Below are 14,520 nucleotides of genomic sequence, written 5' to 3'. Positions count from 1 at the left end.
CAGAGCTCTAGAGTTCCTCTGTGGAGATGAGAGAACCTTCCAGAAGGACAACCATCTCTGCAGCACTACACCACTCAGGTCTTTATGGTAGAGTGACCAGATGGAAGCCAGTCCTCAGTTAAAGGCACATGACAGCCCACTTCGAGTTTGCCAACAGGCACCTAAAGACTCTTAGACCATGAGAAACAAGATTATCTGGTCTGATGAAACCATGATTGAACTCTTTGGCATGAATGCCAAGCGTCACGTCTGGAGAAAACCTGGCACCATCCCTACGGTGAAGCATGGTGGTGGCAGCATCATGTGGGGATGTTTTTCAGCGGCAGGGACTGGGACACTCATCAGGATCGAGGCAAAGACGAACAGAGCAAAGTACAGAGAGATCCTTGATGAAAACCTGCTCCATAGCATTCACGACCTTAGACTGGGGCGAAGGTTCACCTTACAACAGGAAAACGACCCTAAGCACACAGCCAAGACAACACAGGAATGGCTTCAGGACAAGTCTCTGAATGTCCTTGAGTGGCCCAGCCAGAGCACGGACTTGAACCTGATCGAACGTCTCCGGAGAGACCTGAAAATAGCTGTGCTCTAATGCTCCCCATCCAACCTGACAGAGCTTGAGAAGATATGCAGAGAATAATGTGAGAAACTCCACAAATACAGGTGTGCCAAGCCTGTAGCGTCATACCGAAGACTCCAAGCTGTAATCGCTGCCAAATATGGTTCAACAAAGTACCTAGTAAAGGGTCTAAATACTTATGTAGATGTGATATTTCAGATGTTTATTTTTAATAAATTAGCAAAAATGTCTAAAACCTGTTTTGGCTTTGTCATTATGGGGTATTGTGTGTAGATTGATGTGGAAAAAAAACAATTTAATCAATTTTAGAATAAGGCTGTAAATTAACAAAAATGTGGAAAAAGTCAAGGGGTCTGAATACTTTCCGAAGGCACTGTTTTTGACCACAACTGTACTTGTATGTCCTACTTTGCACTTGACATTGTATTCCCTTAAGTAAAGGTTAACTTTGAGAGCTCGGCTACTTACCTCCAATCCAGTCCACTGCAATCCCCTCCACACGGCCGATACCACTAGTGACAATGTCCTCTCTCCACGTCTGATCTCGCTTGACTCTGGATATTCTGTTCAAGCCCATGTCTGTCCAATATAACGTGTCATTTCCTATTAGGGAAATCAATTAATTGAAAAGGATTAATGTCCTTCCCTTCATTTGTTTTTCTCAAACTATAATTAAAAATAACAATAAAAAAATTGAAATGAGAATGATTAATTTGCAATCTGAATCAGGAAGAATAGTCCAAATAATCACAAAAAAACAATGCCAATACACTCACCAGCATGGAAGTCAATACCCACAGCCATCATTGAGCCGGTCACCGGCATCAAGACTTCACTGTTATCACTTGGATCCAGGGATATCCCCCTGATGCCCTCATGAACTGAGTACATCAGGAAAGACCCTATGCCTTCAAGTTCAAACACAAAGCCAAACCAATCAACTATATGGCATCTACTGTACATGTAAAATGTAATCCGAACCTTCATATCATAGACAACGCCATATTTCAATGCCACTATAGGATCTGCAGTACATGTCAAATCAGATTCACATCAGGGTTTTCATATGCTGTGTTCCCTGTTCAATGTACTCCTATGAGAAGCCGGTATAGTACCTTCACATGACATGCGATCAGAGTGGAGGTTGTAGCCCATGGCACAGGAACAGCTCCGTGTGCTCTCTGATGTTGGGAAGCAGAGCTGAGAGCAGCCACCATTGTTGTCCTGACAGAGATTCCTCCCTGCACAGCAATGGAACATGGTTAGGTTACATTGTACGTTACACTGTAAACAAACAGTATACATTAGACATTACACTGTAAATTTAACACGTAAGCATGGTCATGGCTTGTGTATTCATTCAGGAAGCAACACAGTAATGACACAGTAGGACAACATGCGTATTATTTAACTGAGCATTACGGTGGGAAAAAGCAGAGTTAGACAGAGTACATCTGCATTGCACTATATTCCAATTATTTTCATGAAATTACAGTACTTCCAAGGCAGCATTAGCACTTCCAGTGTGTGAGAGTGAGTGAGTGAGTGAGTGAGTGAGAGAGAAAGGGAGGGAGGATGAACGTGAGAGAGATAGAAAGAGAGAGAGCGAGGGAGGGAGGAGAAGGGGAGAGAGAGAAGACTAATGAGACATGACCATACTCCCATGTGGTCTGTGTCAAAAAGAGAAATGAAGTAGCTAATCGGTTAGAGGAAGCTTGAGGAGGAAGTTGAAAGATTTACATTTAAGACACCTTAATTGCCATTTTTAATACTGACGGCGATCGAGAGCAATCCTTCTATTGGACCTGTCAATAAAATGGATGATACTGCCAATGACTCACAAAACTGCTACACGGAATCCTTATTTCAATAAAGCTGTGTCTCAGTGAAGAACCATTATTTTTGGCCAGTTGGATTAAAAAAGGACAATTTCTTCTGAAACATACATAAACCAATAAAAAGCAATGTTGGTGCATTCTCAATAGAGGATCAAAACACATAGCAATTTCTAGTCAAAAGGCTACAACAAAGCTTTAAAAGGAGGTAGGACATCATCGGAGTAAAAGCATTGAGTAGCAGTCATACTTATTACATTACCTGTCTGACTGTCTTCGTCATACATCTTCATATGAACAATCCCTGTGGTCTTGTTGCGTAAAACCACCATGTCCAGCCCACCTCTCTTACTGACGGTCCCCAACTGGGCCAAGTTGTCATCAGCCCACCACAACTTGGCACCTGAAGACAGAAAATCAATGATTGTTCATGACTAAATTGACAAGTATATTGATAAATCAGAGCTATTCAAAAGACTGTATATTCAAAATACTGAATACTGTACAGTAGCAATAGTGGTTATTTGCCGTATCTGCGAGTAACCCTTGAATAAAAAGATAACGGCCCATTTGCTCATGAATAGTAGGCTATAAAGCATGTTCACAGAGCACTAAAAATATCACTGGACCCAAATAACACATTGCATGATTGCTTTCCTAGGAACTGTAACAAACAATTGTAACTGAATCGAATACATTATAGGACCTGTCTAATACTGTATTATCCGTAAGGTATGTATGGCTCTCACTGTACAGTATTCCCTTGCTGATAAATACAGTAGGCCGGAGCTCACTCCTGGGATGCTTGAAAAATAAGGTACAAGGAGGGAGCTGTGTAAAGGGGGACTTTCAGGTTTTGTCCTCTGAGAATCGGGTGATACGAGACGGAGAGACAGGATCTTAAGTTCATTCCCCTACGCATAAATCTTAGGGGCACAGGTCCAGGGAGGAAACAGAGGAACTGGGCCATGTGACATATTTTTTTTCTTATAATATGAGCCCATGTACTGTACTTGCACCCTTGACTGAAGAAAAAAAAAATGGGTATGAGTCCAGTTCCACCAAACAGGTAACGCTGAGGTACAGTCAGCCCAGCACAAAGGACAGCGGCTCAGCAGTCAGAAAACCTCTGAAGCAAGACCAATCCTGTGCCTGTAGACAGGGAACTTAACTTTCTCTTCTTTTTCTAACCTGTCTGTATACTTGAATGGGGTTCAGTACAGTGGGTTTAAGTCATACCATTCTTGGCTTTTGGCCTGCTGGACGACAGCTATCAACAAAGGACATAATCTCCTCGAATGACGGGAGGATTGGAGAGCATACAAAAAGACGCCGTGTTAAAACCACAGAGAAAAAAAACATGTCTTTCTATGGTTAAAACACAGATAGGATTTATAGAAACAGTCCCTCTGCAGCTGAATTACATCAGAATCAAACAGTATTCCCAACAGAATTACGGCAGACCATACTGTAGATAGGTAGATAGGACTTTAATATCCCAGAGGCTATTACAATATCCCAAGCAGATAAGAGAGGTACTATAAACTAAGGAATCATAGCAAAACCAGAGCGAGAAGCCCATCAATAATGAGGTATCTCCCCTGTCTCCCCTAACCCTGTAGGGTTACTCATGGGGAATAAGCACTAAAAGTAGGTTAATGCAGATCTGATATTAAACAAATTAACACAACCATCTAATCAACATGAAAAATAATTATTCCATCCTGTTAATAGTATCATGATCAACTTTCTTGTAGAGCGTGGAGAGAAACTCCCTCTCAATGATCTGTACTATTAAAACATTGTAACGCCCTGGCCATAGAGAGGGGTTTTTTGTTCTTTATTTTGGTTAGGCCAGGGTGTTACATTGGGTGGGCGCTCTATGTTCATTTTTCTATGTTGGCTGGTTTCTTTGGTTTGGCCGTGTGTGGCTCCCAATCAGGCACAGCTGTAGTTCGTTGTTGCTGATTGGGAGTCACACATAAGTAGCCTGTTTTTCCTTTGGGTTTTGTGGGTGATTGTATTCTGTTAGTGTGTTTTCCTGACAGAACTGTTTCTGGTGATTTTTGTTTCGTTTTTGTATTGTGTTCGTTCAGTCTACTAAAATTCTAATGATGAACACATCCTCCTCTGCACCTTGGTCCTCTCTCTCCTACGACAGCCGTTACAAACATAGATGTACAGTATTAATGCAATCACCATTATAGCTACAGTGGGGGAAAAAAGTATTTGATCCCCTGCTGATTTTGTACGTTTGCCCACTGACAAAGAAAGGGTCAGTCTATAATTTTAATGGTAGGTTTATTTGAACAGTGAGAGACAGAATAACAACAAAAAAATCCAGAAAAACACATGTCAAAAATTTTATAAATTGATTTGCATTTTAATGAAGGAAATAAGTATTTGACCCCCTCTCAATCAGAAAGATTTCTGGCTCCCAGGTGTCTTTTATACAGGTAATGAGCTGAGATTAGGAGCACATTCTTAAAGGGAGTGCTCCTAACCGCAGCTTGTTACCTGTAAATAAGACACCTGTCCACAGAAGCAATCAATCAATCAGATTCCAAACTCTCCACCATGGCCAAGACCAAAGAGCTCTCCAAGGATGTCAGGGACAAGATTGTAGACCTAAACAAGGCTGGAATGGGCTACAAGACCATCGCCAAGCAGCTTGGTGAGAAGGTGACAACAGTTGGTGCGATTATTCGCAAATGGAAGAATCACAAAAGAACTGTCAATATCCCTCAGCCTGGGGCTCCATGCAAGATCTCACCTCGTGGAGTTGCAATGATCATGAGAACGGTGAGGAATCAGCCCAGAACTACACGGGAGGATTTTGTCAATGATCTCAAGGCAGCTGGGACCATAGTCACCAAGAAAACAATTGGTAACACACTACGCCGTGAAGGACTGAAATCCTGCAGCGCCCACAAGGTCCCCCTGCTCAAGAATACATATACATGCCTGTCTGAAGTTTGCCAATGAACATCTGAATGACTCAGAGGACAACTGGTGAAAGTGTTGTGGTCAGATGAGACCAAAATGGAGCTCTTTGGCGTCAACTCAACTCGCCGTGTTTGGAGGAGGAGGAATGCTGCCTATGACCCCAAGAATACCATCTCCACCGTCAAACATGGAGGTGGAAACATTATGCTTTGGGGGTGTTTTTCTGCTAAGGGGACAGGACAACTTCACTGCATCAAAGGGACGATGGACGGGGCCATGTACCGTCAAATCTTGGGTGAGAACCTCCTTCCCTCAGCCAGGGCATTGAAAATGGGTCGTGGATGGATATTCCAGCATGACAATGACCCAAAACACACGGCCAAGGCAACAAAGGAGTGGCTCAAGAAGAAGCACATTAAGGTCCTGGAGTGGCCTAGCCAGTCTCGAGGCCTTAATCCCATAGAAAATCTGTGGAGGGAGCTGAAGGTTCGAGTTGCCAAATGTCAGCCTTGAAACCTTAATGACTTGGAGAAGATCTGCAAAGAGGAATGGGACAAAATCCCTCCTGAGATGTGTGCCAACCTGGTGGCCAACTACAAGAAACGTCTGACCTCTGTGATTGCCAACAAGGGTTTTGCCACCAAGTACTAAGTCATGTTTTGCAGAGGGGTCAAATACTTATTTCCCTCATTAAAATGCAAATCATTTTATAACATTTTTGACATGCGTTTTTCTGGATTTTTGTTGTTGTTATTCTGTCTCTCACTGTTCAAATAAACCTACTATTAAAATTATAGACTGATCATTTCTTTGTAAGTGGGCAAACGTACAAAATCAGCAGGGGATCAAATACTTTTCCCCCCCACTGTATAAGTAAACCTGGAACAGACAGTCAGTGAACAGGACTTATCGAAAGCCCAGGTTGTCCATCACTGAGTCAGAAAGCCTGGTTACTGTTTTCTGTTCCTGTAACGTGAGGCAGCTCTGTCGCCCATCACTGTAGAGGCTAAACAAGTCCCACTGAAGCCAGAGAAACTTCCCTAATGTATTCTGTCTGGATGAAGCATTTTATCAGATGGGATGGAATTTCAAACATGAATTGGAATAGTTTCAGGGACAGACATAAACAGAAATGGGGAAAGAACAAATAATATAATGCAAGAAGACAGCAAAGGTTCATCACTGTCAGAACCCCTTTTACTCATGTACTCCAGATCAAAAACAACTCCAAATCAATGGACTAGTATTTAAAACAAAATACAATTTGGGCAGCAAATGCTTTTATGAGCTGGAAGAGCACAACATATTTATATTAGGGACTTTCTAAGACAAAGAATATGCACAAATAGTCTCAGGGTAGTAGGCCCATGCTCTAAACTCTCGCCACTCACCCATAACAGCTAGAGCCGTGGCTTTAACCAGCTCTTTCTTCATGGTCTCCAGCACTTCCAGACCACTACCGTCCAGACTACACCTGTTGATGGTGGCGTTGCCTGCACTGAGCCAATACAGCTTATCTGATGTGTAGTCTATCGACAGGCCTAGAAGAGACATCATTGATTAGAGTTATGATTGACATATTATGGGGTTGCTGTTCTACCAATCATCTCACTCAGTATTGCAATATCGTTTGTTACCAGGTAGTAGTACTACTGTTGTCATGCAACATAAAATTGCAGAAGATAACTGGTACTGGCCACTAAATGTGGATGTTTTGAACGTAGAACAAATACTCAGAATTGTACATGTGACATTTACCAACTGGCTCTCTCTGGTTCTGGTGAATGATCTTGCTATTGCTTCCATCCATGTTGGCCACGTTGATTGTGTTGCCATCTGTCCAATACATTTTCCTGGGAGGTAAAAACTCAATAGGAAAACAATATTTTCCATACAGAACACCAACACAAACGTGCACCATTTATCATATCATGTAACTAGCATTCACTTGCCTATATCTTGTTATACCTAATCAATATCTGCTATTGAACTGTATAAAAGTACATCCAAAAATTGAATCTTACCCTTTAGACGGATGTACAGTGAGACACTTAGGCTTCTCAATCCCATGAACCACAGAGGTTTTCAGGGACCCGTCTAGCCTCGCCACGTTTATCTGTGTCTCGTCGCTTTCTGAACTAATCCAATACAGGTTCCTGGAGAGCCAGTCCAGGGCCAGCCCTCTTACATTAACAATACCTGCAACAACAAAAAATCATATGCAGAAGACAACATCAATATGGTCAGGTTAATCTCTTCAATGAAATAATGTACTGAGTTTATCGCTTGAACAACCTGACAGGTGAAAATTAGAATGGGTGGCTATGAAAAGGACATCAAATGGATGCGTGACAGTGTAACCGTCTGATAATACATTTACAACAAACATTTTGTTTCGTTGCATAAGTGTCGGAAAACCGATACATTTCAAAAACACAGAGGTGAACATCTTTCTCTACCTCCCGATATTATTGTCTCTATTGCGGTTCCGTTGATGGAGGACCGTTTGATGGTTTGTGTTTTGACGTCAGTCCAGTAGATCCGTTCCTCTGATGCATCGTAGTCCACTGCCGTGACATCATCTATATCTGGGACCGTCAGGGCTGTGATGAGATTCAGGTAAGGGTTGTCAATGTCCACGCCACGGATCTCTGTTCGCCTCACATACAGAAGGAATCTCTTCAGTGCTGTTGAAGGACAAGAGAAAACTGGACATTGACATTGCTTTGTATAGCCTGCTTTCAAAGATCAGAATCAGGCGGCTGTTACTGGTGGCCTCGCTATTCAACACTCAAACCACCTGAGGATGTCTCTTTCAGGGTTACGGGTTTGAAATTGAATGTTCTTTCAATGTCATTGTAGTGTGAACATAATCAGAGTCTGTGTCAGATGCCTTTTTCACCTTCTCAAAACAGTAGAAACCTGCCGTGTTTTGAAATGACTCACTTTTGATGGACATGCACTATAATGGATGAATGTGGAGGATTGTATGTATGAATGAATGGCTGGATAGATGGAGCGATGGATGGACGGAGAGACTGCTGTAAGGACAGACCAACTGACAAGCGGCTGAAGGGGTGAGGTTCACTCACCGAAGCAGGAAAAGTTGTCTGCAGATATCTTCATGAGGCGAGGGCAGGCACAGGACGCGGTGCGGTTATAGTTGATAAGGCACAGATGGGAGCAGGGTCCACGACCGCCATTCGCCTCGCAGGGATTTGAGGCTGTTGCCGAGAGAGGGAGAGAGGGGAAGTTGTTCAATAATCAATTAGTCTGGTTTATTTTAACCCTCCTGTTGTGTTCGTTTCACGTTAATTCATTCTGTGTTCCCGGACCACAATGACCGCCCCATTATAGCTGATTATAAATCCATAATAACACATATATTATCACCTAATGTTGTGTTTGGTTCTTGTGAACATTACACATTTTGAACTTGTATTTGCCATTTATGGCCTATAGGCCTCATTGACCTAAGCTCATACAACTCGCTTTTGAGTAAAGAAAACATAATGAATGGATTATTTTGACTGTAACAAATACTCAGATGAAACATATTGTGCTATTTATCACAGACTACTTTCTCCTCTAATGCATCTTCACTGTCCGTTTCCTGGCCTCTCTCCTCCTCACCAGTGTCATGATCAAAGATATGATCAAGAGCCTCACATGCAGTATATCGTTTGGTCATTGTGCTGCCACAAAATGAATTGTGAGCAAGGCCTCAAAAAAGCTTTATATACCAGAGCTGCGAGAAAAGTTCTATATATTATTGAAACAATGTTGCGATTGTTTGTGAGAATGCCAACAGGTGTGCTTCCCGTGGGGGAAAGATTCTATTGGGGAAAGGTTCCTGTGGGGGTTGCCATGGAAGCCAAGAAGGGGAGTGACGTGTGTGTGTGTGTGTGTGTGTGTGTGTGTGTGTGTGTGTGTGTGTGTGTGTGTGTGTGTGTGTGTGTGTGTGTGTGTGTGTGTGTGTGTGTGTGTGTGTGTTTGCTCAAACACACATGCATTTGGGGGTCTGGGAGAGGAAGTGTGTCCATCTGATGAATGGGCATGTGCCTGAACTCAATTTTATACACTAATTGTAGTCTCACCCATTCATTTCTAATGACCGGTCATTTTTGACCGGGAACACCACAGGTGTACAAAAGTTAAATAAAACACCCAAAATGTTATGAAAATCATCAAAATGTATTGTGTGTATTCAGATGCCCTGTGTGGACAAAGTCATGAAACCTAATGACAATCAGATTAAATGAACTACATTTTCAGAGAAAAAACCTGTAAATCGGTCCAAATTGACCGGAACACAACAGGAGGGTTAATACAAGATTCTGATACTCCTGGAAGGAAACATATTTGATTTGTGAAAGGCAGAGTCCTGTAAGTGAACCCTACTGCCAAAAGTCCAGACAGAGAAAATGAAGCCAGATGAACCAATTCATGGGTTGCATGTTTCGTCACAGTATTGTTTTGAACGTTCATTTTTGGGCTGATGCCCGACTGAGCATTCTACTCAATGCATTGTCAATGAGCGCTGATGAAGATTTCATCCAAAGTGCATTACAGTGGCTTGGAAATATAATGACATTCAAAAGGAGACACATAATTAGTAGGAAACCTGTTGTTATCATTTTGAAGTAGCCAGGTTGACTTTAGATGCAGTATAATGTTAGCTAGCTACCTAAGATTGAGGGGAGGCGAACAGATTTTAGCTAGCTAACATTAGCATTGCTAGCTATTTTTGACAAACTTTGCAAGCTAATGACAACATTGCCATCGGTCTAAAGTAAATTTGACGACATGATAACGCTGGCAAAGTTGTTTCCTACTAAATATTTGACTACTTTAGCAACGTCATCATATTTCCAGGCACTATAGCGTAATTTAGACTAAACAGTAGTCAGCCCCTGTCCAGAATGACTGGGCTTATCACCACTTTAGGGCAACACTATTGTGCCGCCGTTAGAGGGTGGCTTAAGAACGTTCATAACAGTGGCATGACGCAACCATGTGATGGAGGTACAACCTGTGACAGTTGTTATGATGTTTTGTTTCCAGCATTAAGACAGACAATGTCATTTCTTTTGACAAGCTAGAGCAGATTTCTTATCTCTCAGACAACTTTGGATATAGAAAGCGAAAAGTATTTTGTGAGACACAGATGTAGCACCTTTAAATGCAACCATACAATAAATGATTCGTTATGATCTAACTAAACAAAACTCTTCAACCTTTCCAGATGGACTGCGGCTCAAGACTGAGAAGGTTGTCTTTAATTCAAGACACGCCACTCTCTTTTCAACCTTGTGATCTTAACGTTTGAGACAGTGCGGTAGCCTACCTTGTGGTTGTCTGCTGGGGTGGTATATCTGAAGGTCAAATGGCTGGGCGCTGGTTTTCTGGATGACTGTCACATTGGCCCCTGTCCATTTGTTAGCCCTGGCCAGAGTGTTGGTCCTCCAGTCAGTCCAGTAGACACTACCCCCGTAGAGACAGACAGCGAAGGGATGTGACAGGTACTCATGTCCCTTCAGAATCTCTATCATACCAGTCCCATCGTACAGAGCAGAGAATATGGCATCAGACCTGTTGAGATGAAGATAGATGTTTGTCTATTAGAATAATTTGATTCCACCAGCAGGGATGGGTTGAATTCGAACTCAATGTAGGCAATTCAGGAAGTCAACTGAAATTCTCATCAAAATTGGAATTTCAGTTAACTTCCTGAATTGAAATAGAATTGTTGGGGAATTGACCCCATATAGACAGGTGCAGGCATGTAACCCACCTGGCATCGGTCCACACGACCCTCTTCTCCATAAGGTCCAGAGTAAGACCATTAGGCCAGGCTCCTATCTCCATGTCTCTGAAGACAACATGGCGTCCTCCACCGCTCATAGAAGCAGCCTCGATCCGAGGGAAGGTGGCATCCCAGTCTGTCCAGAAAATAATTCTAAACCACAAAATAATCAAATAAGAATGATCATCCATGTGAAATGGATTAAGGATGAATCAGAATCAAGTCAACCTCACCCTACAGTCATTTATATCAAACCAAGATTATGTAAGAAATGCATATACTTGCATATCACTCACTCACTCACTCACTCACTCACTCACTCACTCACTCACTCACTCACTCACTCACTTCACTCACTCACTCACTCACTCACTCACTCACTCACTCACTCACTCACTCACTCACTCACTCACTCACTCACTCACTCACTCACCGAGATAACTAACCCTTGCTCAGGATCCAGAGCGATGGCTCGTGGGTGCTCCATCCCTCCGGCGATCAGTGTGGTCCGGAGCTCCCCGTTTAGTTTGGCCACCTCTATCTGATCTAAGTTGCTGTCGATCCAATACAGGTTCCCTGCTATCCAATCAACAGCCAAACCCTCCGGAGTAGCCAATCCATGTTGGACCACCACTTCAATCCCTGTCACACCTGTAAGGAACCAATGACAGTAAAGGACCAACACATAAGAGGGCAAGAGAATGTGCTGAAACACAGGTAAAATAGGCTTTGGTTTAGGAAGTCTTCAGCGGAGCTAAAAAGGAGAAATAAATATAGCGAATACAACTCTTTCCCCACAACCTCAATTAAACATCAACAACTCAGCTTAACCAAAACACATTTCCAACCAAATTCTATGTGTTCCTACCAGCAGATTCTAGCAGCTTCCCTCTGTATATCTTATCCTCAACCACATCGGTCCAGTAGAGTCGACTCTGATTGAAGTGGAAGTCTAAGGCGATCGTGTTCCTCAAACCAGGAACTAGAAGGCTGTAGTCTCGTCTGTGGAGATCTATCCTCCTGATCTCATGGCGGATGGAGAAGATGATGAATGCTTCAAAGGGATCTGAGGAAGGAAACAAGAAATAAGTCAAAAAATACATTTTTTATAATAAATATTGCATACTAATTCAGACTCTCACACACATACACAAAGAACTGTCATGTTTGTTTTCTAGAATAGCAATTCATGTTTTGTCATAAAATGAGTACAGAAACCTTTGGAGGATTCATCTCCAATCGAAAGTGTAACATTTTAGATGGAAAAAACTAGCTTATTCAATACAATTACCAGATGTTACATTAAATAACTGGGAGAAATTGATGAAGAGAAAAAAGGCCTAAAAGCTACTGGCGTATAAATGGCCAATATTCATTGGGTACTGCTTCCAAAGGTATTTAACTACTATATAAACGGAACGTCACAAATAACTGCTTTAGAATAGAATGTACAATTAGGAATATAACCAATTTATCACATTGCTTTTTATCTGTTGGATTCAAGGCACAAGGGTAAGAGATGGCTGTCCCATAGAATATAATAATATATGTCATTTAGCAGACACGTTTTATCCGAGGTGACTTACAGTCATGCGTGCATACATTTTACTTATGGTTGCTCCCAGCAGGTCAAATCCACGACCCTTGGCGTTGCAAGCGCCATGCTCTACTGACTGAGACACACAGGAACACAGAAATAGAATCGGAATTCTCATTTCTATGGGTTGTCCTTGGGCAGTTCCACAGAGCGCAGGTATGTGTCAGAAAGACTTATCAGCCATGTCACACAGAGCTTAACACCAGTTACCTGTACTCTGGCAGCTGTCCCCATCTAGTTCCAGCCTCCAGCCTGGGTAGCAGGAACACTTGACGGTTGCTTTGTACTGCTCACACACTTGGCTGCACTTGAGGTGCCTGGAGCAATAGTCCAGGGTCTGGCACGACCTGTTGTCTGGGCTAAGACTGAGCCCCGGCGGGCAGGAGCACGCCACGCCCCTCCCAGGAGCCACTGCACACTGGTGGCTACAGCCGCCGTTACCCAAAATGCAATCGTCTGAGATGGTGAAAGAAGCAGACGAAGAAAGGAGATGAGAGGAGAGCAGATTGATTCAGAGAACACAGACAGATGTATGGAAGGAAAGTCAGAGAGTAGTGTTGAATGGAGACCGATGTACTGCACGTCCTCGTCGACTAGTGGCACAGGGGCTCAATACACCACAAGAAGGTGAACACATCTTTCCTGACATATCTGTCTTCGCATCTTTTTTTCTATGGACAAAGTGTCGTGTGGTAATCCCTGGGCAGGTCAATCATGTGAACATAAGGCATTCATCTGGCTTATCCCCCATCAACATTGCCTAAGCCTGACCCAACTGCTACGATCGTCTAGCCCATGTTGTCCAAACAAAAGGCTTGTCTCTGTCATAAACCATAATCCCCTTCACTATTAATATGTCTCCTCTGTCTCTTCCCTGCCATCTTTGGAGTGTTTCCAGAGAAAACGAAGGATCTTGGTCCGCAAGAGTTATATGCTCTTCAGTCTCAACAGCTTGTTTTCCCCAAGGTTCTCCCTGAGTTCAGTGGGGAATAAGAGGACAGATGGACGATGCCAAAGTAAGCACTGCTGCTGATTTACAACAGCTCAACACTGTCTGTCAACATACATTTTCTGGTCGGACTAGCGGAGAAAATATAGAATTAAGTGAAAAAAATGGAACGATATTTAATAATTAATTGAAGTGGGGACCGAGAGAATTGACTCAAGTGAGAGAAATAGGACCAGGAGAATTGGTTAGAAGTGATTTGAACAAAGGTCATACCACAGAAGTGTCCCTCGTCAGAGTGGTCAGAGCAGTCGTATCTCCCGTTGCAGATGCTCTCAGGAGGCAGGCAGACGGAGGTGTCGTTGGCACAGGGGTATCTGGGAGGCTTACAGGGCGACATCTCACAGCCTTCCTCATCAGACAGATCCTCACAGTCATGGTCCCCGTCACACACCCAGCTCTTACTGATACACTTGCCTGTGAGGGGAGAAATGGAGAGAGATGGTGATGAGGCAAGGGACAAAATTGCTAAAATTGAATAATTTTGTCCTTGTAAGAGATATTGTGAATGATTACAAAACCCACATTTCACCCGTAAGTACAAAAATAAGAATTGATTGTCCATTTTCTTGTAGAGAACGGAAATTATCAGAGAAAAACTGGTGAGAAAATGGCCATAGTGATACCTAAGCCTAAACTGTCAATGCCATCGAATGAAGCAATTCTGCTGAGTCTAGGTAGTTGGTGAAATGCTTCTAAAGTGACTGGAAATAGAAGCTTTTAGAAACAATTGCAGGAAACAGGAAG

The 14,520-nt window shown here is 42.7% G+C and overlaps 1 protein-coding gene across 1 annotated transcript in view; it reads right to left on the bottom strand.

The window, feature by feature from the left end:
- The window catches only part of LOC106574298 (low-density lipoprotein receptor-related protein 1B), a 133,531-nt gene that overhangs the window by 93,126 nt on the left and 25,885 nt on the right, over positions 1 to 14,520 (bottom strand). Inside the window, exons 10-24 of the mRNA XM_082962410.1 lie at positions 13,990 to 14,190; positions 12,978 to 13,223; positions 12,039 to 12,236; positions 11,617 to 11,821; positions 11,159 to 11,323; positions 10,712 to 10,956; positions 8,457 to 8,588; positions 7,824 to 8,051; positions 7,389 to 7,563; positions 7,123 to 7,217; positions 6,756 to 6,905; positions 2,681 to 2,821; positions 1,699 to 1,824; positions 1,360 to 1,491; positions 1,052 to 1,186 (exon numbers count right to left, since the gene is read on the bottom strand). Of these exons, the coding sequence (XP_082818536.1) occupies positions 1,052 to 1,186; positions 1,360 to 1,491; positions 1,699 to 1,824; positions 2,681 to 2,821; positions 6,756 to 6,905; positions 7,123 to 7,217; positions 7,389 to 7,563; positions 7,824 to 8,051; positions 8,457 to 8,588; positions 10,712 to 10,956; positions 11,159 to 11,323; positions 11,617 to 11,821; positions 12,039 to 12,236; positions 12,978 to 13,223; positions 13,990 to 14,190 (2,574 nt within the window). The remainder of the gene's footprint in view (positions 1 to 1,051; positions 1,187 to 1,359; positions 1,492 to 1,698; positions 1,825 to 2,680; positions 2,822 to 6,755; positions 6,906 to 7,122; positions 7,218 to 7,388; positions 7,564 to 7,823; positions 8,052 to 8,456; positions 8,589 to 10,711; positions 10,957 to 11,158; positions 11,324 to 11,616; positions 11,822 to 12,038; positions 12,237 to 12,977; positions 13,224 to 13,989; positions 14,191 to 14,520) is intronic.

Source organism: Salmo salar, chromosome 16 (genome assembly GCF_965601325.2).
Source record: "Salmo salar chromosome 16, fSalSal1, whole genome shotgun sequence".
Lineage (NCBI taxonomy): Eukaryota > Metazoa > Chordata > Actinopteri > Salmoniformes > Salmonidae > Salmo > Salmo salar.
The sequence above is the reverse complement of the archived record's forward strand: the minus strand, read 5'-3'. Positions and strand labels throughout refer to the sequence as shown.